This window comes from Carlito syrichta, unplaced genomic scaffold (genome assembly GCF_000164805.1).
Source record: "Carlito syrichta isolate Samal-C Ts95f unplaced genomic scaffold, Tarsius_syrichta-2.0.1 Scaffold288381, whole genome shotgun sequence".
Taxonomy (NCBI): Eukaryota; Metazoa; Chordata; class Mammalia; order Primates; family Tarsiidae; genus Carlito; species Carlito syrichta.
This window is the reverse complement of record NW_007232477.1, coordinates 381,188-404,470: the sequence shown is the minus strand read 5'-3', so window position 1 is coordinate 404,470 and position 23,283 is coordinate 381,188. Positions and strand designations below refer to the sequence as shown.

Genomic DNA, 23,283 nt, shown 5'->3' with positions numbered 1-23,283 from the left:
TCTGATGCATTTGGTCTTATAAGTGAGAACTTGTGTTATTTGGTGTTCTGTTCCTGAGTTATTTCACTTAGAATAATGGTCTCTGGTTCCATCTAAATCACTGCAAAAGATATTATTTCTTTCCTTTTTATGGTAGAGTAGCATTGTCTTTATCCACTCTTTGGTTGACAGACACTTAGGTTATTACTATATGTTTGCAGTTTTGAATTGTATGCAGCAAGTCTTTTAAAACCAGTACTTTGAAGAACTTCTTTTTTACATAGTGCTAAAATCGTAGGGGGAAAGATAAAATTATAAAAAACTTTTAATGTTGAATCTCACAATATGGAAGAAATAAAAAACTTTATCACTCAAGTAGGAGAAAGTCTAATCATCTGCTGTCTGATTATAAAGTTCCTTTAGGTGTATGCTATATGCTCTGAAAGACAGATTCGGTTGTTTTGTTTTGTTTTAAGTTGGGGTCTCACTCCATTGCCCAGCCTGGAGAGCAGTGGCATGATCACAGCTCATCACAGCCTCAACCTCCTACACTCAGGCAATCCTCAGCCTCCTGAGTGACTAGAAATACAGATGTACACCACTATGCCCAGCTAACTTTTTTGATTTTTTTGTAGAGACAAGGTCTCACTATGTTGCCCAGTCTGGTCTTGAACTCCTGGGTTCAAACGATTCTCCTGCCTCAGCCTCCCAAAGTGCTGGGCTTAAAGGCATGAGCTATTGTGCCTGGCCTAGACTAGATTTTATATATGGGCATATGTGTGCTAATTAATAATATGTTCTTACACTGGTACCTAGAATATCCAGATTAGATCTTGCAAACTGCAGTCAAAGCTGATAGTTTCTCTGTATCAGGAGCTTGGTCTGGCTCTTGTCTCTCGCTCTGGTACCCTCCACTCCCTCTCCTCACTCAAAACTCAATTGTCCAACTTAGAGTAAAATCTTTACCCTTTCCAAGTCTGTCTTTTCATATATATTCATATTCATATATACATATACACATGCAATATTTGCAGCATTGAGGCTTGTGAGTTATATGTGGTTGCTACATTCTCCCAATAGATCTGTCTTCTTACCGAATGTTATTTTCTATTCAGACTGGATGACTGTACAAAATAAGAACTTAGTAAGCGTTTTAAAAAGAAGGAGGAAAAGGTTATTTCAAATCTTGTTAGGGAAAAGAGATTAAAATAGTCTAACAATAGTGGTGTAGAGAAATTTCTAGGAATTATAAACTCGAAAATGACCTGATCCCTCTGGGCTCCTGGTCATTTACCACCACATGTTTACTTCCACCTCCCTCCTAAAATGGTAGTAGAGAGATTTTATTTTTTAAGATAAACATAAATTCACAAGAACAAAGAAAATTAATAAAGAATGTTAGCAGAAAAATCTTGGAAGATAGAAAACAAATAGACACAAGAAAACTAAAATCAGGAAGATTTGGGGAAAGCAGAGAAGCCATCTGATTTGTACCGCAGAACTTCCCAAAGGCTCAGATATTGGCAGTAGTAAAGAAGTTATCACCATGATGAAAGTTCAAAGGCAATAGAGTAAGAAAAGCAAACAGGTGACAAATGTACTAAAGACAGAATTAGCAGTACAAAGAGGGACCCCACCAAAAAAAACTAGAATTATCTTTTGGAGGGCAGGCTCCTTGAAATGTACTCAGGATTTGTTTCTCCAGATCAGTCAACCAAAGTTTTTATCTGGAAGTTTTGAGAAGTTCACATCACAATTTGAAGAAGAAGCATCCCATGCTGTGGTCAACAGTTGACTGGTTCTTCTACCATGACAATACACCTGCCCATGGTGTGCTGAGTGTTCAGCAGTTTTTTACCCAAAATGGCATGACCCCTGTGCCCCACCCTTCTTATTCATCTGAACTTACCCCAAGTGAGTTTTTTTTGTTTCCCTGGATGAAAAAGTCCTCAAAGGGAAACGTTTTACCCATGTGAAAGAAGTGAAATAAAAAAACAGCAGAAGAACCAAAAGGCATCAAAATTGATGAGTTCAAAAACTGTTTTGAGCAGTGGAAAAAGCTTTTGATAGGTGTGTTGCATCAGACGGAGACTACTTTGAAAGTGACTGAAGTTTAAACATGTAAGCATAAATACACAATTTTTAATAAATTCCAGGTTTTTTGGAATCTCCTCTTGATTAAGCTTCAAGAATGCAGTGATCATTTAACTGTTTAATTCATGGTCCCCAGCAAAGCACTTAGTTCAATTGAAGACATTTGTTGATGGATGGATGGATGGATGAATGGATGGATGGATGGGTGATGGGTGGAAGGAAGGAAGGAAGGAAGGAAGGAGGGTCACACTGGCTTTGATACCTGATGGAATTGTGAGGATACAATATGATAGAAAGGTTTTTGGCCAGGTGCTAATAAATACTGGTCCTTTTAACCAAGATAGTATGGAAGAGGATCAGGCTTGAGGGTAGAGACCAGGAACATGGATGGAGATCATTTATTTTAGGATATATTGAGTTTGGGATTTTTACAAGACTTCAGATTGGAGGTGTCCAGTCAGATGGAGTTGAAGAGGGTGATCTAGGCTGGAAATATTAATAGATATTTCAGAGGTAGTTTCTATCATAGAAATGTTGAGCTAGCCTAAGGAGAGCGAGTTCCATAAGAGAGTAGTTCTAGAGATGAAAAAAATGAAGAATGCTGATACTTAGGGGATGGATAGCATAATGAAAACCTATAATAGGAACTGAGACAAAAAGGACATTCATAGAGCCCAAGGAAGGAAGTCAGTTTAAGAATGAAGTGACTTTCTTAAAAAAAAAAAAATAAGTAAATTAAATTATATAAGTAAATATGTAATCCGTAATTAGGAAGAAAACAAAGTATAGGCACCAAAATGTCGCATCAGTCATTCAAAGGTAATGTTCTTTAATCACAAAATATTTTGCTTTCTTTTTACTTATCTGTATTTCCTAGATGTTTTATACTGAAATGAAAGTTTCTGAGTTTTTTAAAGGAAAGTAAATAAAGAGAGAGAGAGAAAAAGAGTACATGTTTAATAGTAACAAATGGTGCAGAGATTAAATTAAATGTCTGAGTATAATCCACCTGGTTGGTGAGGGTGAAGAGGTGCAAATAAGAAGAATTTGATCTTTTGACCTATCTAGTTTTATGTTGTCATTAAGAAACAAGTTCAGGACTTTTACATTGTTTTCATATGCTAATTTCTTGTCTACTTATCTTCAAGAATGGTTAGATGTAATCAATTGAGTCTCACTTTCATATATTTCATTCATTGTATGGAACCTGATTTTGACTTTTAAAAAGATTTTCATAAACAATGCTGCTGAGCAGTTATATTCTTAACAATTTTAAATTTTCCTGCTGGCCAAGTGCTATGGCTCACACCCATAATCCCAACACTTGGGGAAGCCAAGGCAGGAGGATTGCTTGAGCCCGGGTGTTAGAGACCAGCCTAGACAACATAGCAAGACCTCATCTCTATGAAAAAAAAAATCATAAGATTGTGACTGATTTGATGATGATGATGGTGATGGTGATAGTGACAATGATGTAGACAATGATGACTAATTTAATGATAATGATAGCTGTGGTGATATATTCTTTTGTGTCTTGATTCTTTGGATGAAAACTGTGTTTAGGAGATATATCCAGGACTTTTATTTATTGTCATTTCATGTGGTATTCCACTGTATCAACATACCACATTTTATTCATTCTACCAAATACGGACATTTGGATTTTTTCCCACTTCCTTGACTATTTTAAACAACACTTAAAAACATCGTTGCCGTGTAATTCTAGTACACATGTATATAAGTTTTAGAGTATATACCTAGAAATAGAATTACTAGGTCATAGGATACATTCAACGTTATTAAATGAGGTCAGATTTATTTTCCTAAGTAATTGTACTAATTTCATTCCCACTGGAGACTCACATCATTGCTTCATATCCTCATCAACATTTGTTTGTCAGTCTTTTTAATTTTTCCCAGTTTGGTGGCTGTGTAGTGCTGACTCTTTATGATTATAATTTGTTTTTAATTCTAGCCTGATTAACAGAGTGAGACCCTGACTCAAAAAAATTGTTTTTAGTACCAAACTTTTTGTTTGTTGGCCATTCTGGTTTTCTCTTCTTTGAAGTACCTGTTTACATTTTTACCCAACTTTTTCTGAGTTATCTCTTCTGTTCTCAATGTTTTATAGCAGTTCTTTATATATGCTGGATATTTGTCCTTCATCAGTTATATATTTTGCAAATGTCTTCTTTCATGCTCTGACTTGTCTTTTAACTCTCTATGGTGACTTTTTATAAATGAAATTTTTGAATTTTAATATAATGTCATTCATTGATTAATAACATGAATACTTTCTGAAAAATGCGTCATTAGGTGATTCGCTGTTGTGTGAACTCAAAGAGAGTACTTACACAAACCTAGATGGTACAACCTACTCCACACCTAGGCTATGTGGTATGGCCTGTTGCTCCCAGGCTACTAACCTATATAGCATGTTACTATACTGAATACTGTAGGCAGTTGTAATACAATGGTAAGTATTTATCTAAACATAGGAAACTTACAGTAAAAATACATAAAAGATTTAAAACGGTATACCTGAATAGGGCATTTTCCAAAAATAGAGCTTGTGATACTATAAGTTGCTCTGGGGGAGTCAGTGAATGAGAAGGCTTAGGATCCTTTGTAAATACTACACACTTGGGCTACACTAAATTTATTTTTTAAAATTTCTTTTTCAAAAATAATTAAGCCGGGCTCGGTAGCTTAGCTTGTAATCTCGTGCCTTGGGAGGCTGAGGTGAGTGGATTGCCTGAGCCCGCGGGTTCAAGACCTGCCTGGGCAACTTGGCGAGACCTCATCTCTACAATAAATCAAAAATTAGCCAGGCGTGGTAGCGCGCGCCTGTAGTTCCAGCTACTTGGAAGGCTGAGGCGGAAGGATCGCCGAAGCCCAGTGGGTCGAGGCTGCGGTGGCCGGGAGCAGCCACTGCACTCCAGTCTGGGTGACCAGAGTGAGATGCCAACTCAAAAAAAAATAAAAATAAAAAATAATTAACCTTAACTTCCTGTAACTTTTTTACTTTATGAACCTTTTGAAATGTTTTTAACTTTTTGACTCTTATGATAGCAGTTTAAAACTCATCATATAGTATAGCTGTACAAAAATATTTCGCTTCTTTATATCTCTATAAGATATTTTTCTATTTTTAAATTTTTTTTTTTAATTTTTAAACTTTGTTATTTAAAGCGAAGGCACAGACCTGCAAATTAGCCTAGGCCTACACAGGGCCAGGATCATTAGTATTACCGGTTTTCATCTTCACATCTTGTCCCTCTAGAAGGTCTTCAGGGGCAATATCATGCATGGAGCTATCATTGAAAGCATTGATACCAGTGCTTTCTTCTGGAATGCCTCCTCAAGGACCTGCCTGAGGCTGTTTGACCATTAACTTTTTCTTTAATTAGTAGGTGTACATTCTAAAATATAATGATAAAAGAGTAGTATAGTAAATACATAAGCAAGTGACATAGTTGTTTATTACCATTATTAAGTATTATATACTGTACATAGTTGTATTGTTGTGCTTTTATGAGGCTGGCAGCACAATAGGTTTGTTTACACCAGCCTCACCACAAATATGTAAGTTATGTCTTGTGCTGTAACTTTACAATGGCTACGACATCACTAAGCAATAAGAATTTTTCAGCTCCATTGTCATCTTTTGTGACCACCATCATATGTGTAGTCCATCAGTGACCAAAAACATCATTGTGTGGCACATGACTACAGTTAAATGTATTGGTCTTTTTCTTTATGGCTGTGGTTTTTTTTGTATCTTAAGAAATAGTCCACTAACCTGAAGCCATGAACACATTCTTTTATATTGTTTTTTATCTTTAATCCTCCAGAAAGTGACTTTCGTATGTAGTTTGAGATAGGAGTCCAATTTTATTTTTTTCCTTATGTGTGCCCAGTAGCCTCAGCATCATTTATTATAATGGTATATCATTTCTTCTTTGATTTGCCATGCCACTTCTTCCAGGAATAGCAGTAATATTTGGGGGGAAGTCCTAGGCCTAGGTGTTATGCCAATAGTTAACAAAGATTCTGAGATATACCTGTTAGTAGGATAACTTCTGAAAGAAAACACAGAGTACAGGTATTTACAACTTAAACTGTCAGTAAGATTTGAATGTTTTTAGCACAGAAGCCTCAAGATATCTTATATTGTGAGTCAGATTTTACTACTTTCCTTCAAAGGTCAAAAGGAAAAGGGTGAAGGGAAATATAAAACCAACAGAGCAGAAAGCAGGAACACTCTAAAATAAGTGGTAAGGTTAAAGTGAATTCCTTAGCATAGAAATATTGCACATTTGAGAAGGGATTTCATAAAAAGGAACCATTAGACAAATACTTTGACTTCTCTTTTAACTGTGCTTTGTGAAATAGCTTTCTTTTCATGTTTAGAGTAATCTTTCTTTTTGTTTAGTAATATTAATGGAACAATATCATGTATGATACAATTGTTGATCTCAAAGGGACTTTTGACTTATTAAGGAAGATATACAGTATATATAATTGTATATATACTGTAGGCAGTTGTAACACAATGATAAGTATTTATTTATCTAAATATAGAAAAGATACAATGAAAATACAGTATAAAAGATTTAAAATGGTATGCCTAAATAGGACATGAACAGAACTTGCAGTACTGAAAGTTGCTCTGGGGGAGTCGGTGAGTGAATTTTATACATCTCTATGTCTCTTTGTGTGTGTGTGTGTGTGTGTGTGTGTGTGTGTGTGTATACATATATATGTACACACACACACACACATACACGCAAAGTAAAGTGCAGTCTGACTGGAAATCATGAAGAAATGCCATTTGGAATGAATACAATGCTGATGAGTTATACCAAACATTCAAACATTTGAGAAAAAGATGACTCATCATAACCCAGTGGGATTTAACTCAGAATTGCAAGTTTGCTTTATGTGGTCATCTCAATAGATGTAGAAAAAATATATGACAAATTTATATACTATTCATGATTTTTATTTTTATTTATTTATTTATTTTTTGAGTTGGAATCTCACTCTGTCGCCCAGACTGGAGTGCAGTGGCCGCTCCCGGCCACTGCAGCCTTGACTTGCTGGGCTCCGGTGATCCTTCCACCTCAGCCTTCCGAGTAGCCGAAATTACAGGCATGCGCTACCATGCCCGGCTGATTTTTTTGATTTATTGTAGAGATGAGATCTCGCCAAGTTGCCCAGGTAAGTCTCGAACCTGCAGGCTCAGGCAATCCACTCACCTCAGCCTCCCAAAGCGCGGGATTGCAGGCTGAGCCACCGAGCCCGGCTCCATTCATGGTTTTTTAAATGTTCTTCACAGTAGAATTAGAAGGGAACTTTCTCAATTTGATAAATATACAAAAAACCTATAGCTAATATCACACCTAATGGAAGAAGACCTAATACTTTCTCTATAAGTTTCAGCAGAAAAGTAAGGATGTCAGTTCTCACCATTTCTATCCAACATTGTAATGCAATTTGTAGCTAGTGAAATAAGGCAACACAAGGGAATAAAATAGCTAAAGATTGAAAAAGAAGAACAGTCTTTATATATGTAAATATATATGTAAAACGTCCTCAGAAATCCACACATATGCAAAAATACTACTAGACCAAAATTTAAAAACCAATTGTATTTCTATATAGTAGTAAGAATTACAAGTTTTAGAAATATCATTTACAGTGGCACCAATAAATGTTAAATGGTTAGAGATAGATTTACATGCAAGAGCTATACAATGAATACTACAAAACATTGCTGAGACAAATTAGAGAGACTGGAATAAACAAAAATATATACTATACCATGTTCATAGGTTAGAAAACTCAAAGTTGTTAAGATGTCGGTTATCCTCAAATTGATTTATATTCAGTGCAATTCTGATCAAAATGCCAGCAGGCTTTTTGTAGGAATTGACAAACTGATTCTAAAATGTATATGGAAATGCAAAGGACCTAGTATAGATAAAACAGTTATGAAAAATAAAAATGAAAGACTGGTTTTAAAATGTGCATTAAAGCTACAGTAATCAAAGCTGTGTGGTTTTATTATAAGAATAGCTAAATACATCCATAGAGCTGAATAGGGCGGCCAGAAATAGACCTACATATACTGGGGGTACCAAAAACATGTATATACATTTTAAGGGATGTTATCTATATATTACTTTTAGTTCTGTGTAATCAGAAGTGTCTGGATGCTGATGGTAACCACTTTGAGCACCTTTTGTAATTGCAGAAGTCAAACATGACTTATATTCATCTGCAATTCTAATACAGTGTTTTCCCTTCCTAAAATGAATATATATTTTTGGTATCCTCTGTATATAGATAATTGATTTTTGACAAAGGTATGGTAATTAAAGGGGAAGGGATAGTCTTTTCAACAGGTGGTACAGGAACAGCAGGATATTTACATGGGAAAAAATGAAATTCAATCCTTAGCTCATAACATTTATAAAAATCAAACAGTGGAATAGGTGTGGTGGTTCACACCTGTAATCCCAGCACTTTGGGAGGCTGAGGCAGAGGATCACTTGACCCCAGGAGTTGGAGACCAATCTCAGCAACGTAGTGAGATCTCATCTCAAAAAAATCAAAAAATTAGCTGGACATGGTGACACACAGCAGTAGTTCCAGCTACTCAAGGTGGCTGAGGAAGGAGGACCACTTGAGCCCAGGAGATTGCGGTTATGGTGAACCATGATCATACCACTGCACTCCAGCATGGGCAACAGAGTGAGAGACCCTAACTCAAAATAAAATTTTTAAAAATTATAGACCTAAATGTAAAAGCTTATGTTATAAAACTTTAGAAGAAAACATAGATGAAAATATTTGTGGCATTGGGGTAAGGAAGAGATTTCTTAGGCACAAAAAGCACAAACCATAAAAAAAATTTTAAAAGATAAATTGTGCTTCCTCAGAATGTAAAACTTTTGCTCTACAAAAGATACTGTTGAAAATTAAAATGCAAACCGTGCACTAGAGAAAATAGTGATGAAACTTATCTGATAAAGGACTTATATTTTAAAATATATAAAGAATTCTGACTGGACACAATGACCTCACCTGTAATCCCAGCACTTTAGGAGACCAAGGCAGGAGGATGGCTTGAGCCCAGGAGTTCAAGACCAGTCCGGGCAACTGCATAAGAATCCATCTCTGCAAATATTTTAAAATTAGTTGGGCATGGTGGTACATGCTTGTAGTCCCAGCTACTCAGAAGGCTGAGTCAGAAAGAGCACTTGAGCCGAGGAGTGCCAGGCTGCAGTGGGCTGTGATCGCACTACTGCACTCCAGCCTGAGCAGCAGAGTGAGACCCTGCCTCAGAAAGAGAGGGAGGAAGGGGTGCGAGGAAGCAAGCTTACAACTCAGTAATAAAACTTGCCACTTTATTTTCTCAATAGAGGAAAAGGCTTGAAGATAGTTTTTTCATCATAGAGTATACATAGATGGTAAATAAGCACATAAAAATATGTTCCATATCCTTGGTCATTATTTAATGCAAATTAAACTTTGAAGAGATACCACTACACACCTACTAGAATGACCAAAATTAAGAACACTGAAGATACCAAGTGCTGGCAATGATGCAGAAGTACTAGAACTTTCAAATAACATGCTCCAGCCTATCTGAAAAGCAGTTTGACAGTTTCTTGTAAAGTCAAACATACAATTTACCATATGAAAAATGAAAATGCATGTTAACATAACAACCTGTAATGAGTGTTAATAGCAGCTCTATTCATAGTTACCAAAACCTGGAAACAACCAGTATGTCCTTCAAGGTGACTGGATTAGAAAAAACTGATACATGCCTATAGTAGAATACTACTCAGCAATAAAAATGAAATATTGTTTACTGCAATGTAGGTGAATCTCAAGACATTGTCCTGCTGAGTGAAAGAAGCCACTCTCCAAAGGTTATAAATTATACAATTCTATTTGCGTAACATTCTAAAAAAAAGACAAAATCATCGTGTGAGAGAAGATACCAATAGTCACCAGGGACCAAGGGTAGGGAAAGCATGACTGTAAAGAGATAGCAGTAAGAAATGCAGTAGGGGGGTGACAAAACTGTTATATTCTGATTCTGATGGTGGTTACATGCATCTTTATATGTCCTAAACTCTATTGAACTACACAGCCAGAAAACAAATTCACTTTACTATATATTGTTAAATTAAAAAGTAAAATAAAATTTTAAGTATTTTTTCTTATAGCTCTGGAAACATTGCTTTCCATGATTTTCTGTCATCCAGCATTTTTTAGCTTTTTTTTTTAGCCTAGTTCTTGTTTCTTTGTAGATAACTTGCTCTTTTTTTTTCTAGTGACTTTTTGAATCTTTTATCATTGATGTAATGAAATGGCACTATGTTATGTTTCAGTATGAGTCTTTTTAAATTTGTCCTATATAATACTCACTGGGCTCTCCCTGCATCTGAAGACAACTTTTCTTCCTGCTAGGCATATTTTAGAAGCTTTAAATTTGTCCTCTATATTTCTTAATTTTAAAAAATTCCTGAATATAGAGATAAATAAAAGAATGCCATGAGAAAAAATTATCTTTAAGCCCTTCCTTTGCATTTTAATTGTAACAATTACACTTTCATTTTTAATTGCTTTTTCATAAGTGTAGCATAGTTTCAAACTCTTGAGGCTATTATTTGTCATTTACTGGAAGTTTTTACTTTTGCCTGAATTGTGTTTCCACAGGCATCATTTTTATATTCAGTTCAAGACCTTATTGCATTTGAAAGGCAAAAGGGCATAGAGTTTTAAAACACAAATACTGGAGAAGAGACTACCTGGGTTCAAATTCTGGTTCTGCCATTTGTGCCCATGTAATTTCAGGCAAATAATTTAACCTCCAGGAGGCTCAATTTCTTCATCAACAAAGGGGCATTATTACAGTATCTACTCGTAGAGATACTGTGAAGATTAAATAAAATAATTACTGTAAATCATACTTTGAGTGTTTGTGATACTTAGTAAATACTTACTAAATGTTAACTATTATCACTGTATGCCAGGTGCAGTGTTGTAGTTTCCAGGCATACAAGTATAAAGTTGAAACAGACTTGGTCCATTCACTTAAAGAACTTAAAACAAAACTTGATATTTGTTAAGTCTAGCATTCACCTACTATCTCAATGGGAGACATAGTACATATAAATAGCTATAGAGTTCAAAATTGTGATACATCTCCTCTATAGTTTTATAAGTTTATTTAGCATCAAAAATATAGCCTGAGGCTGAAACCATAATAAAAAAATCCTTTTGAGCTGGGCTCGGTGTCTCAGCCTGTAATCCCGCACTTTGGGATGCTGAGGTGAGTGGGTTGCCTGAGCCCGTGGGTTCGAGACCCGCCTGGGCAACTTGATGAGACCTCATCTCTACAATAAATCAAAAAATTAGCCGAGCGTGGTAGTGCACGCCTGTAGTTCCAGCTACTGAAAGACTGAGGCGGAACGATTGCCAGGGCCCGGCAGGTTGAGGCTGCAGTGGCCAGGAGCGGCCACTGCACTCCAGTCTGGGTGACAGAGTGAGACTCCAACTCAAAAAAAAAAAAAAAAAAATCCTTTTGCCTATTTTGTGCTTAGCATTGTACTATGAAAGAGTAGGGAAATATGGGGGCAAGCATATGAAGGTACAAAGGAAAAAGCATGTAAATGACAAAACAAGGCATGGATGGACTTCTTTAGCTATGGTAGATATGGTAGGAATAAGTATACTGTGGAATAAGAGATGATAAATAAAGCAGGCTGACTAGAGCTGCAGCTTGTAGCAGGGTTGGGTGAGTGTGGAGCTGGGTCCATAGCATGGAGGCATTTGAATCCTGGCAGAAGAATCTGGTTATTATCTTATAATGGTCAGAGCATAGCTGAGATTTTTTAACAGAAGAGTAATATGATATGCAAAGGTATTTGTGCTTTTAATTTTTGTCCTTATGTAGAAGATGCAAATATTTTTAGTCTTTTCGCCAATCAAAAAAATTTTTTTCTAAGTTAATTTAAATGCTAAAGTTAGTTCTGTAGCACATTGTACCTTTCAATCCAATTTTTAAAATGTCTAACTAGAGCATTTTTTTGGGAGTTTCCAAAGTTTTATCAAACAGAAATGCTGGCCACAACCATTCAAAGGAATGTAGGTTAAAAGTATGAGGTAAATGAGGATAATGGGAAATTAAGATTGCAGGACTCACTCTTCAATCATAAAGCAGGAAAATTAAAGGTAAATTACATAGCAAAGTTCAGAGTAGAACATGTATAAGTATTCAAGTCTTTGCAAGTTTATAAATTGCCTGGTATGTTTGTAACTACAATGCTATTATGTGGCCAAAGCACAGGGGACTTCAGGATGTGTGTTTATGGAATGATTCCCCAGCAGATAACTGCACTATTCTGGAATGCTATTGCTGTGTCAATAGTTGAAGACTTATTGTTTTAAAATTTTTCCATCTTTCAACCTAATTAACTTAGAATGTCTCTAATGTTAGACATTCTCTAATGTGATTTACAAAGAATTTTATATTTATATTTTGCAATCAGCATTTGACTGGCGCACAGGTTTGAGACATGCACTACAATGTGTAAACATTTTTAAGATAATAAATAGTGCCTTCTAGTCTAAATGTTTTATGATTGCCTGTTCCCTGCTAATTGGTCATGGATTGAAATTCCCCGTTGTTTAATTTTTTTAATTTGTGGGAAATTTTTATAAATGAGTGTGTAGGGCTTCATATCACAGCTGTTGTCATTTAAAGTTTGGACAGCATCATTACAAATGAAGCCCTGCTGTGAAATCAAAGTCAAAAGGCATCTTGGCATCCCAGCCATTTCCTTGGGAGAAGATTACAGCTCAAGTCTGTTGAACTTTATTGCCTTGGGCCTCGTGACAGTCTTCAGAAACATGCAAGGCATTTCTGTTAAAGAAATTCAGATGTGCTAGGACACAGATGACATTCTTGTGCATAGCAGTGTCCTAAGGGGGTGAGAAATAAGTCAGGAATAAAAAGATGATTCACACTTTTTGCTGTGTTCTGGGATTATTTTATTAAATCTGTGGAGATGATAGAGACTGTACAGTGATCTCAAGTAGGGAGAAAGTATGGTGTTTTTCTGCACGGCTTAACCATATTTTAAAATAAAAACCTAGACATGACTCAAGGGTAATGATTGCCTTCAAAGGTATCTTTCAGTTGATTTTATTATTCTCTTGGAAGGAAATTCTCATTTACTCATAGTTATTTTCTCCCTTTCCTCTCGCACACACTCATTTCTAGAGGTGTGACTGAGGGAGAGATGTTACTCAATTTTAATAGTCACCCTTTTTATATCTAAAACTCAAATTCTTGAATTTAAAACCAAAAATCTCGTAATCTAATTTAATATCTATCCAGCCAGTAACTAGATTCCAACAAAGTTCCCTATGGAGACATCATGAAAGAACATGGTTGTCCCTCAGATTTAGGGATGTGTCCCATGAAGCCATGAATTTTTCTCAGCCCTTTAAAATATAGTCTTATTTGTCATGTCTCCTTTCCTGGGATAAAGGATTTTCTGAATCCATTAGCTACAGCATGCCTAGCACGTAATAGGTACTCACCATATTTGTGGAATGAATGAAAATTGTTATTCAAAGGAGTATCCTTCTAATTATTTACAACACTCATTCTGGACATCTAAGACTTAGCAAGATCATTTCTTTCTACTGATCTTTCAGCTTTGTGACATTCGAAAAGGCATAATTCATTCAACAGCTTGTCAAAAGTATTAATACTTCTATTCACTGCTATAAAAATGCTGTTAAATTGTTTATAGTTTAATAAGGAGATAGATAAGTAGATAGGTAATTACAATGTAGTGTGATATGCTAAGCATTTCCTTGCCTCACTGATAATAACAGTAACATTTATTGAATACTTACTATGTACCAGGCACAATTTTAAGTACTTTACATGCATTAATGATTTCTAACTTAATTGCATTGTGATCTGACAACTGTATCTATATGATTCAAAGCATTTTGAAATTTACTGATACTTATATAATGACCTTTTAAAAATCCAGAACAGTCTGGGTTACAGTGTCCCTTAGATCAACCAGTTTTTTGTATATAGTATTCTGTATATATCCACTAGCTCTAACATTTGAAGTCCTTCTTTAAATCTTTAATAGTATGACTGATTTTTCTACCTGTTTGACTTATCAATTACTGAGACATATACTATTTTAGTATAATTGTGAGTTTATCTATTTTTATATCTGTCAATTTTTGCTTTGTGTATTTTGAGACTGTTATTAGGTGCATACAAATTTTAAATTGTTATGTCCTTCTGGTAGATAAAACTGTTTCATTATGTATTGCTTCTTTTTATCTCTAGAAAGCCTTAAAAATTTTTTTGTCTGATTGTTAATATGGCTACCCCAACTTCTTTTGGCATTTGCCTAGTACATATTTTTTTATCCTTTAAATTTTTTGTAATCTTAAGTTACAGATACATTGTTTTTAAACAACAAACATTTGGATTTGGATTTGGATTTTTTATTCAATGACAATCTTTGTCTTATCTAGAACATTTGCTGGATTTGTGCTATTATATTTGTGTTTATTCTTAGCATCTTATTTTATTCATTTCTGTTTATTTCTCTTTTCCGAGTTTCTTTTCCTCTTCTTTTTTTGTTTTTCCTTGGGTTGAGGGTTGTTGTTTTTTCCCCATTATTCCATTTTTTCCTGTACTAGTTTGGAAGTTATAACCTACTGTGTTTCTAATATTTGATGATTATACAGAAATTTTTAAATGCTTACTTAATTTGTCAAAATCCAACTCCAGTGCACTCTCTTACAAAGTCAGCTACCATGATTGTATATTTAGTTGTATCTTAATTTTCTTTGCCACTGAGACAATATTGTTGTTGTTTTATACAGTGTAAATTTAGATTTAGCCATGCTTACTGGTTTTTTTAAATCAATTATCTTGTTGGCTCAGACTTCCCATTAGGTGGCCTAGGTGGCCCTAGGAGTCCTAGTTTTATTCCTATCTGTACCAAGTGCTGGGCTTGCATCCTGTCTCAAGTCCCCCAAGTTCACAACTAATACTCAGATTTGCTCATTAGCTGTTCCTTAGGTAAAATTTAGCTTCAGTGCTCTACTTATCTTTTCAAGTTTCTTATATTTTGGTCTGAATATTCCTTGCTTTCTTACCAGTTCATTTCTTTGCATTAAATAACTTAAAAATATTTTATCTGTCATTTTTAATTATTTTCAGCAAAAGTGCTATCAAAATACAAAAACAACCATAAGTCTAGGAATAAAAGTCCGTAAGTAAATTTTTTTAATGGATTCAGGGAGTGCATGTGCAAGTTTGCTACATGAATATATTGCATAATAATGAGGTTTGGGCTTCTCTGTAACTAAATTTTAAAATGATCTTTTGCTTTGAATTCTCTCAGAAGAGTTTTGATCTTAAGTCATCATTTTCCAAAATGTATTCTAAAACTTCTTGCTTTAAAAACACTGTTAGAGCCGGGCTCGGTGGCTCAGCCTGTAATCCTGCACCTTTGGGAGGCTGAGGTGAGTGGATTGCCTGAGCCCACGGGTTCGAGACCCGCCTGGGCAACTTGGCGAGACCTCATCTCTATGATAAATCAAAAAATTAGCCGGGCATGGTAGCGCTCACCTGTAGTTCCAGTTACTTGGAAGGCTGAGGTGGAAGGATCGCCAGAGCCTAGCAGGTCGAGGCTGCGGTGGCAGTCTGGGCGACAGAGTGAGACTCCAATTAAAAAAAAAACCAAAAAAACACTGTTAGTATTGGTGAGGATATGGAGCAACTGAACTCTTACTCATTACTGGCAGGAATTCAAAATGGTTTGAACACTTTGGAAAAAATTGGCCAGTTTCTTGTAAAGTTAGTGTACACTTCCCATACAATCCCATAATTCCACTCCTAGGTATTTACTCAAGAGAAATAAAAACATGTCTACACATAAAAAAAATAATAAAATAATAATATAAAAATACTCTTTGTGAAATTGGGTTTAGAAATGCTACCTATTAGATTCCCCTCCTAGAGTCACAGTTAAAAATTTTTAGAAAAGGCTGGGCTTGGTGGCTCAGCCTGTAATTCCAGCACTTTGGGAGGCGGAGGTGAGTGGATTGCCTGAGCCGGCAGGTTTGAGACCAGCCCAGGCACTTGGCAAGACCTCATCTCTACAATAAATAGAAAATTAGCCAGGCGTGGTAGTTTCAGCTCTTTGGAAGGTTGAGACAGACAGATCGTGGGAGCCCAGTGGGTCAACGCTAGGGTGACCATGAGTGTGCCACTGCACCCCAGCCTGGGCGATGGAGTGAGACTCCAACAACTCATTTTATTTTTTTTTTTAGAAAAGTCCTATAGTAGCAGTAGTAGTTGTTGTTTTAAAGGAGAAAGATTAGGCACAGTGGCTCACACCTGTAATTTCAGCACTTTGGGAGGCTGAGGTAGGAGAATTGCTTGAGCCCAGGAGTTAGAAACCAGTCTAGGCAACTTAGTGAAACCCCATCTGTATAGAAAAATTTAAAAATTAGCCCGGCATGGTGGTGCACACCTGTAGCTCTGGCTACTCAGGAAGTAGGAGGTTCACTTGAGCCCAGGAGTTCAAGGCTGCATTGAGCTAGCTAAAAGAGTAAGAATCTGTCTCAAAGGAGGAGGAGGAGGAGGGAAAACTTGTTTAAATTTGTTTACTCAACATTTCCCCAATTTCCCTTAAGTAACAGCTATCAATAACCTACACAGCTAGTGTTTGCCGAACAGTTTAAGGAGCTCCTCCTATTCTTCCCTGCACCCATTAAAAAAAAAAAAAAAAAAAAACTTTTAGGAAGGCCTGCGTCATCTTTGCAGAACCAAACTTTTTTCTCCTCATATTTGTTTTGTATTTGATGATATCATAAGTGATCCTGCTGTTTAGTATAAATTCTTCATGTTTGCTTTTCATGGAAATGAGGTGTTTTTAGGGTCTAAGCCTGTCTTAGAAATGGGGACCATACTGACTACCAGACATATCTCAAAGACAGTGTTCTACTAGTGATCTTTCTTTTTTCTGTGTCATCCATTGGATTTTCCCTCTTGGTGTACTTGGAGCCCTTCTTATAGAATCAAATGATTAGATAAGGGCCTTTTGTTTTACTCTACTCATCTGTACCCTAATCATGTCAAAAGTTATCAATGCTTCTTATACTCACCAGTTTTTTGGCTTTTTCTCAATCTTGATTTTACTAAATTTCTGCTGAAGCATGTAATACTATTGGTAATTTCCTCTTCTGTTGTCACCTATGATACCATTCTCACCTAATTCTCCTTTTACTGCAAGATAGCACTATACCCTCCCCACCCCCAGGAGTATTTTGAAATTAGTCAGAGGTTGTCTATGGTGTATTCCCACTTTGCCTTCTGACTCTTCATGTTTCCTAGAGCGCTTATCCCTGGACCGGTGCACTTGTGTAGCTCAAAGTCTCACTGCTCTCCTGTTCAGCCTATTCTTCCCATGCTTACTCTCCATAATTGGTGCTGTAAACTTTAAAAAGTCATATTCCCTACCTCAGAAATAGAAAGAAAGCAGTCAAGTGCAAAAGGCAGTGTCTCAGGGGAAAAGCACCACACTGGTAGGTAGATAAATCTGGATTCCAGTGGCAGTGTCATGGCCTTTTTTCTTTATTCTGGAAAGTGGAGGAATTGCACTGGAATAATTGATATCTCAGGTCCCAGCTTTGTGAGTTTGCAATCAATTCATATAAACATATGAGGTAACTGATGGATGAGGAATTTGCATTTTGATGGAGATAGCTGTATTATCTGAGGTTAGGGTTTTAATCACTATTCTGAACCCTTTAGGGAGAAGGGTGAGTTACAGCTTTTGGTACCTTTGGGCACTGCTCCAGGTTCTGGCCTCCTTATGGCTCACATTGTACCCACTACCAGGCAGAGAAAGGACTGTTAGTATAATTACATGCAAATATCTACTTAGCATAATGTCTTCAGGGTTCATCTATGTTGTAGCATATGTCAGAATTCTTTTCAAGGCTGAATAATATTCCACTGTGTTTATGGAATATTCCATTTTATACTCACACATCAAATTTTTTTATTCATTTATCTGTCAGTAGACACTTGGGTTGCTTCTACCTTTTCGCTATTATGTGTAATGCTTCCTTTTTTTTTTTTTTTTTTTGAGTTGGAGTCTTACTCCGTTGCCCAGGCTGGAGTGCAGTAGCATGTTCATGGCCACCCCAGTGTCGACCTACTGGGCTCTGGCTATCCTTCCACCTCAGCTTTCCAAGTAGCCAGAACTACAGGCATGTGCTACCACGTCCAGCTAATTTTTTGATTTATTGTGGAGACAAAGTCTCACCATGTTGCCCAGGCTGGTCTTGAACCCGTAGGCTCAGGCAGTCCTTTCACCTCAACCCCCCAAAGTGCTGGGGTTACAACCTTGAGCCACCACACCCAGCCAGTAATGCTTCTATGAACATGAGTGTACAAAAACATGTTGGAGTACTTGCTTTCAGTTCCTTGGGTGTATACCCAAAAGTAGAATTGCTGGAATATAGTAGTTGTATTTTTTTTAGGAATTGCCATACTTTTTTTCACAGCAGCTGTACCATTTTATACTCCCATTAAGATTTTTATACTTTCCTGTTCTTCAACATTTTACCCAGTGGTTTTTAGCATCAGTACTATTTCCTGTCTGGTCAATAATGTTACCCTTTTTATGTAACAATAAGAAAGAAAATGAAGGGGGAAAGAGAATGTATCTTAAACTGAATGAACTGTAATAGATAAAAATACTAAAACTTCCTCTAAAACAATTTTTGTATAAATTACACAACTTTACAATCTTTGTAAAGCAGAAAAGTAAAGATGGTTGCTAACCAATAAGTAAGAAGATATCTTTCTCAAATGTGAATTTACCTTATTTCTAAAAGAGTATGCTCAAGGGACAGTTTTTATTTCCCCAAACTTACCTAGCTATACTTTGTGACAATTTGGAATAAATGTAAATAAATGTCCCATAGGACAGTAAGCAACATATTCCAGATTTTGATTTCCGTATATGTAATTTCTGGCAAATAGTCTAATGCTCATTTGTCTTTGTTTTATTTCAGGATTGTTCAAGTTTGGAAGAATATAATATTGCTGCAGCATTACTCCCTTTAACCAGTGCTTTCTATAGGGTAAGTTTCATTGATCTATATATAAGCTTGTTATAATTTTATATAAGTTTATTCAGCTTGATTTATTACATGAGTCTTTGCTCTTTGTAGTATGAGAATTGCTTGAGTAATTCTGAGACATATCTGTAGTTATATTTATTGTAACTTTTATTACATGCTATGTGTAGGAAACAATATAGAACACAAAATCATCTCCTTAAATAGCACCCACACCCACTCCATTCCTGCTTTTTCTTTATATAACTTTATAATATCTGAAATTGTTATATATTGATTTATTTGCATGTTTTTTTCCTTTGCCACAGAAAACCAATTTTATGAGGCTGGGATATTGTCTATCCTCTTTGCTGCTATGTCCCAGTGCTACTCAGTAAATACTTAACTGAATGAACAAATGTATGAGTGAGTGACATCAATAGATGCAAAAGTTAGAGTTTAACTTTACTGGCAATTTCTATGACCCTTCTGAGAATTTTCTGAAATGTTCAGTAATTTTTAAAATGCTATTATTTATTGCAGTTCTCCTATTCGTGCCTGTTCATAAATAGATTAGTTCTTATGGCAAACAAATTCAGCAAATTATCATTATTCTCTCTTTTCCTGTGAAGGACTAGTAAAGAGTCAGATAACTACAGTCTACACAATGCGTTTAATATATCCATCTGAAATGTGCAATAAGAAATAGTAAACCTGTAGTAGCAGACTGACTCATTGTTCAGCCTCATGAACGGTCAACTTCAGGAGGCATTAAGTTAACAAGTTTGGCTAAGTGCCATGCCCTGTTCTCTGTGTTATTAAACTAGTAATACAGACTTATGCTTTAGGTGTGGGTTTATTGATATGACTATTTGTGGTTGGCTTTGTATGTTGGATTGGTTTGTTTTGGTTTGGGGGCATGAACCAGTCAAGGTCCAATCAGGAGTCTGAAACTACACGAGTAATTTGAACAGGGAAATTTTACTATGAGGGGTTACTAAGCAGTTACAGGGTATTAACTACCTGTAAAGAGAATTTGAAAGAATACAGGAATAGAATAAAGGGAGCAACTACTACCTGTAGGGCTCAGGCAGAGTGCCCAAGAAAGGAGCAAACTTGGAAGAAAGGCCCTCCCCAGATCTAGACTGTAGCAGATCATGTTGGAGAGGTATTGCTGTGGCCCCTGGATGGTGTAGAAGTTCACAGAGGTGTCACAGATCAGAACTGGCAAGCAGGAAACTGCCCACTGCAGTACTGACAAGACTTGCTGGGAAGCCACTAGCTGGGGTAAAAGCATATAAAGAGTAAGTACCTCTGGGTGTCCCACACACCACTAGCAGGTGCATGCTGCAGGAGCAAGAAGGGACAAAGCACACCAGAACCAGGAAGAGAAGCTACTTCCTACTGCAGTGTCCCTTCAGTGCCTTTTACTAACAGAGCTTGATATTGTGCCTGTTAGCAAAGGAGAAATGTTTATGAGGGCCAGTTCCAGTATCACAAAGCAGGGCAAAGAAGGATAGATTTGGAAGAAGAAGCACTGCATTGATAACAGAGTGGTTAAGGAAGGTGGATCACATTGATTCTTGAATATTTTCTAAATCTGTATCTTATGGAAAATGATTTCTGGTGCATATTGGATTTGTCAATTCAGGAAGTAGATGTAAATTTTATTATCCTGACCACAAATTACAGAAGCACCATCCTCATACTGTCCAGCCAGTGTCAACTTCTGGGCATGATCAGTATTGCTTCAGAGAATGGACTTAGCTGCTTGTCTTGTTTGAATTTACTCTTAAGATATTTTAAATAACATGTATTAATCTTTTTTTTCCAATGCAGCAAAAGTTTACTGAGCATCTCAACATACAAAGTTACTACGCCAGGCAATATCATAGGCAGCAACATTAATAAAATATTGCCATGGCCTCTAGGAGCTTATATTAATAGCCTTAGTCTTCCTAATACTGCAGATAATTTTTAAAAAATCAAACTGGCCCCCAGTGGTACTAGCTACATGGAAGTTTTCTTAAATAAATTAATATGTATATATACATGGTTAAAAAATCCAGATGTTATAAAATACAAAGTAAAAGCTCCCTTTCCCACCTCTACCCCCATTTCCTCTGAACAGTTGGTTTCCTTCCTAGGGAGCAAGGATGGAAATGGGGACCAGGGAAGAGTCATGCATTATTGCCAGTATATACAGATAAAATTGTCTTTTAAAAAAAAATAAAAGGAATCAAACCATTCACTCTATTTTCTCTCCTTGCTCTTTTCACTAGGTAGTACATCTTAGAGATGCTTTTATAATCATACATATGCCTATTATTTTAATAAATGCATTTTTAATGAAAGGATGGTATATATGTACTTACTATTTTCATAAGAACAGGATAGTTCATAAACATTAGGTTATGTTTGTCTTTTAGAAGTTTCATTTAGTGTAAAAGTATTCAAGATTTTTTACTTGTGACATTATCTTAGATCCTTAGGAATTTATAATGTGACAACCACCACAAATTAATTTTTCCCCCAGGTCAGAAGCACTTACCAGTTCCTTCTTGTATTTCTTCAATTTTAATAGGTTACACGTAATTTATACTTTTTTAGCTCTTTTTTTTTTTTTTGAGTTGGAGTCTCACTCTGTCACCCAGACTGGAGTACAGGGCTGCTCCCAGCGACCGCAGCCTCGACCTGCTGGGCTCCAGCGATCCTTCCGTCTCAGCCTTCCAAGCAGCTGGAACTACAGGCGCGCGCTACCACGCCCGGCTAATGTTTTAATTTATTGTAGAGATGAGGTCTCACCTGCCCAGGCGGGTCTCGAACCCGTGGGCTCAGGCAATCCACTCACCTCAGCCTCCCAAAGGCGCAGGATTACAGGCTGAGCCACCAAGTCCGGCTCATCAAACATTTATTAGATGTGCCAAGCCCTGTGCTTATGTCTGTTTCAAAGTTGCAGATGAGTAATGCATGTTCCTTACCTCAAGAAGCACTTTCAGACCAGACGCGGTGGCTCATGCCTATAATCCCAGCACTTTGGGAGGCCAAGGTGAGAGGATTGCCTGAGCCCATGAGTTTGAGACCAGATGAAGGCAACTTGGCAAGACCTCATCTTTACAATAAATCAAAAAATTAGCCGGGTGGGGTGACGTGTGCTTGTAGTTTCAAATACTTGGAAGATTGAGGCGGAAGGATCACCTGAGCCCAGCAGGTCATGGCTGCTGTGGCTGTGAGCATGCCACTGCACTCCAGCATGGGTGACAGAGAGAGACTCCAACTCAAAAAAAGAAAAAAAGAAACATACTGTCTAATGACCTTTCATTTCCATTAATCAGCTATTGACAGTAGGAGAAGCATTTCAAAGTTGATGAATAACCCTGGGCTACTCTGGTTAATTGACATCATTTTTATTTAAAGATCATGTTTGTTAAATTAAGAGCCAGAGTATAGACTAAGAAAATTTACAACAGGGGTTCTTGTTTAAATGTTACCTTTTTAGAAGGTAAATAATTATAGAGTAAAATAAAATTCAACAGAGCAAAAATAGAAACAAGATAGAATTGTGTCACTCCTTCCCAACAATAGCAATGAGTCACAGTGAAGGTCATGGGCCTTTACACCACGAGCCACAGTTTAATTTAATGCCTTCTTCTTGGTGACCCATGTACTTTAGGATCATCCTGTTGTTCTTTTTTATTATTATTATTTTTAATCTTTTCTCTTTTTATAGACTAGAGTGCAATGGCACGACCTTAGCTGACTATAACCTCAAAGTCTTAGACTTAGCCAGGCTCGGTTGCTCAGCCTGTAATCCCGTGCTTTGGGAGGCTGAGGTGAGTGGATTGCCTGGCCCGCAGGTTCAAGACCCTCCTGGACAACTTGGCGAGACATCATCTCTACAATAAACCAAAAACTAGCCAGGCGTGGTAGCATGCGCCTGGTAGTTCCAGCTACTTGGAAGGCTGAGGCAGAAGGATCGCTGGAGCCCAGCAGGTCGAG

At 36.7% G+C, this 23,283-nt stretch overlaps 1 protein-coding gene across 2 annotated transcripts in view; it reads left to right on the top strand.

Annotated features, from left to right (window-relative positions):
* SBF2 (SET binding factor 2) overlaps nt 1-23,283 on the top strand; it is a 241,686-nt gene that overhangs the window by 109,614 nt on the left and 108,789 nt on the right. For both annotated transcript variants that reach the window (XM_021710296.1, XM_021710295.1), the window contains exon 15: nt 19,240-19,308. In XM_021710296.1, coding sequence (XP_021565971.1) covers nt 19,240-19,308 — 69 coding nt within the window. The remainder of the gene's footprint in view (nt 1-19,239; nt 19,309-23,283) is intronic.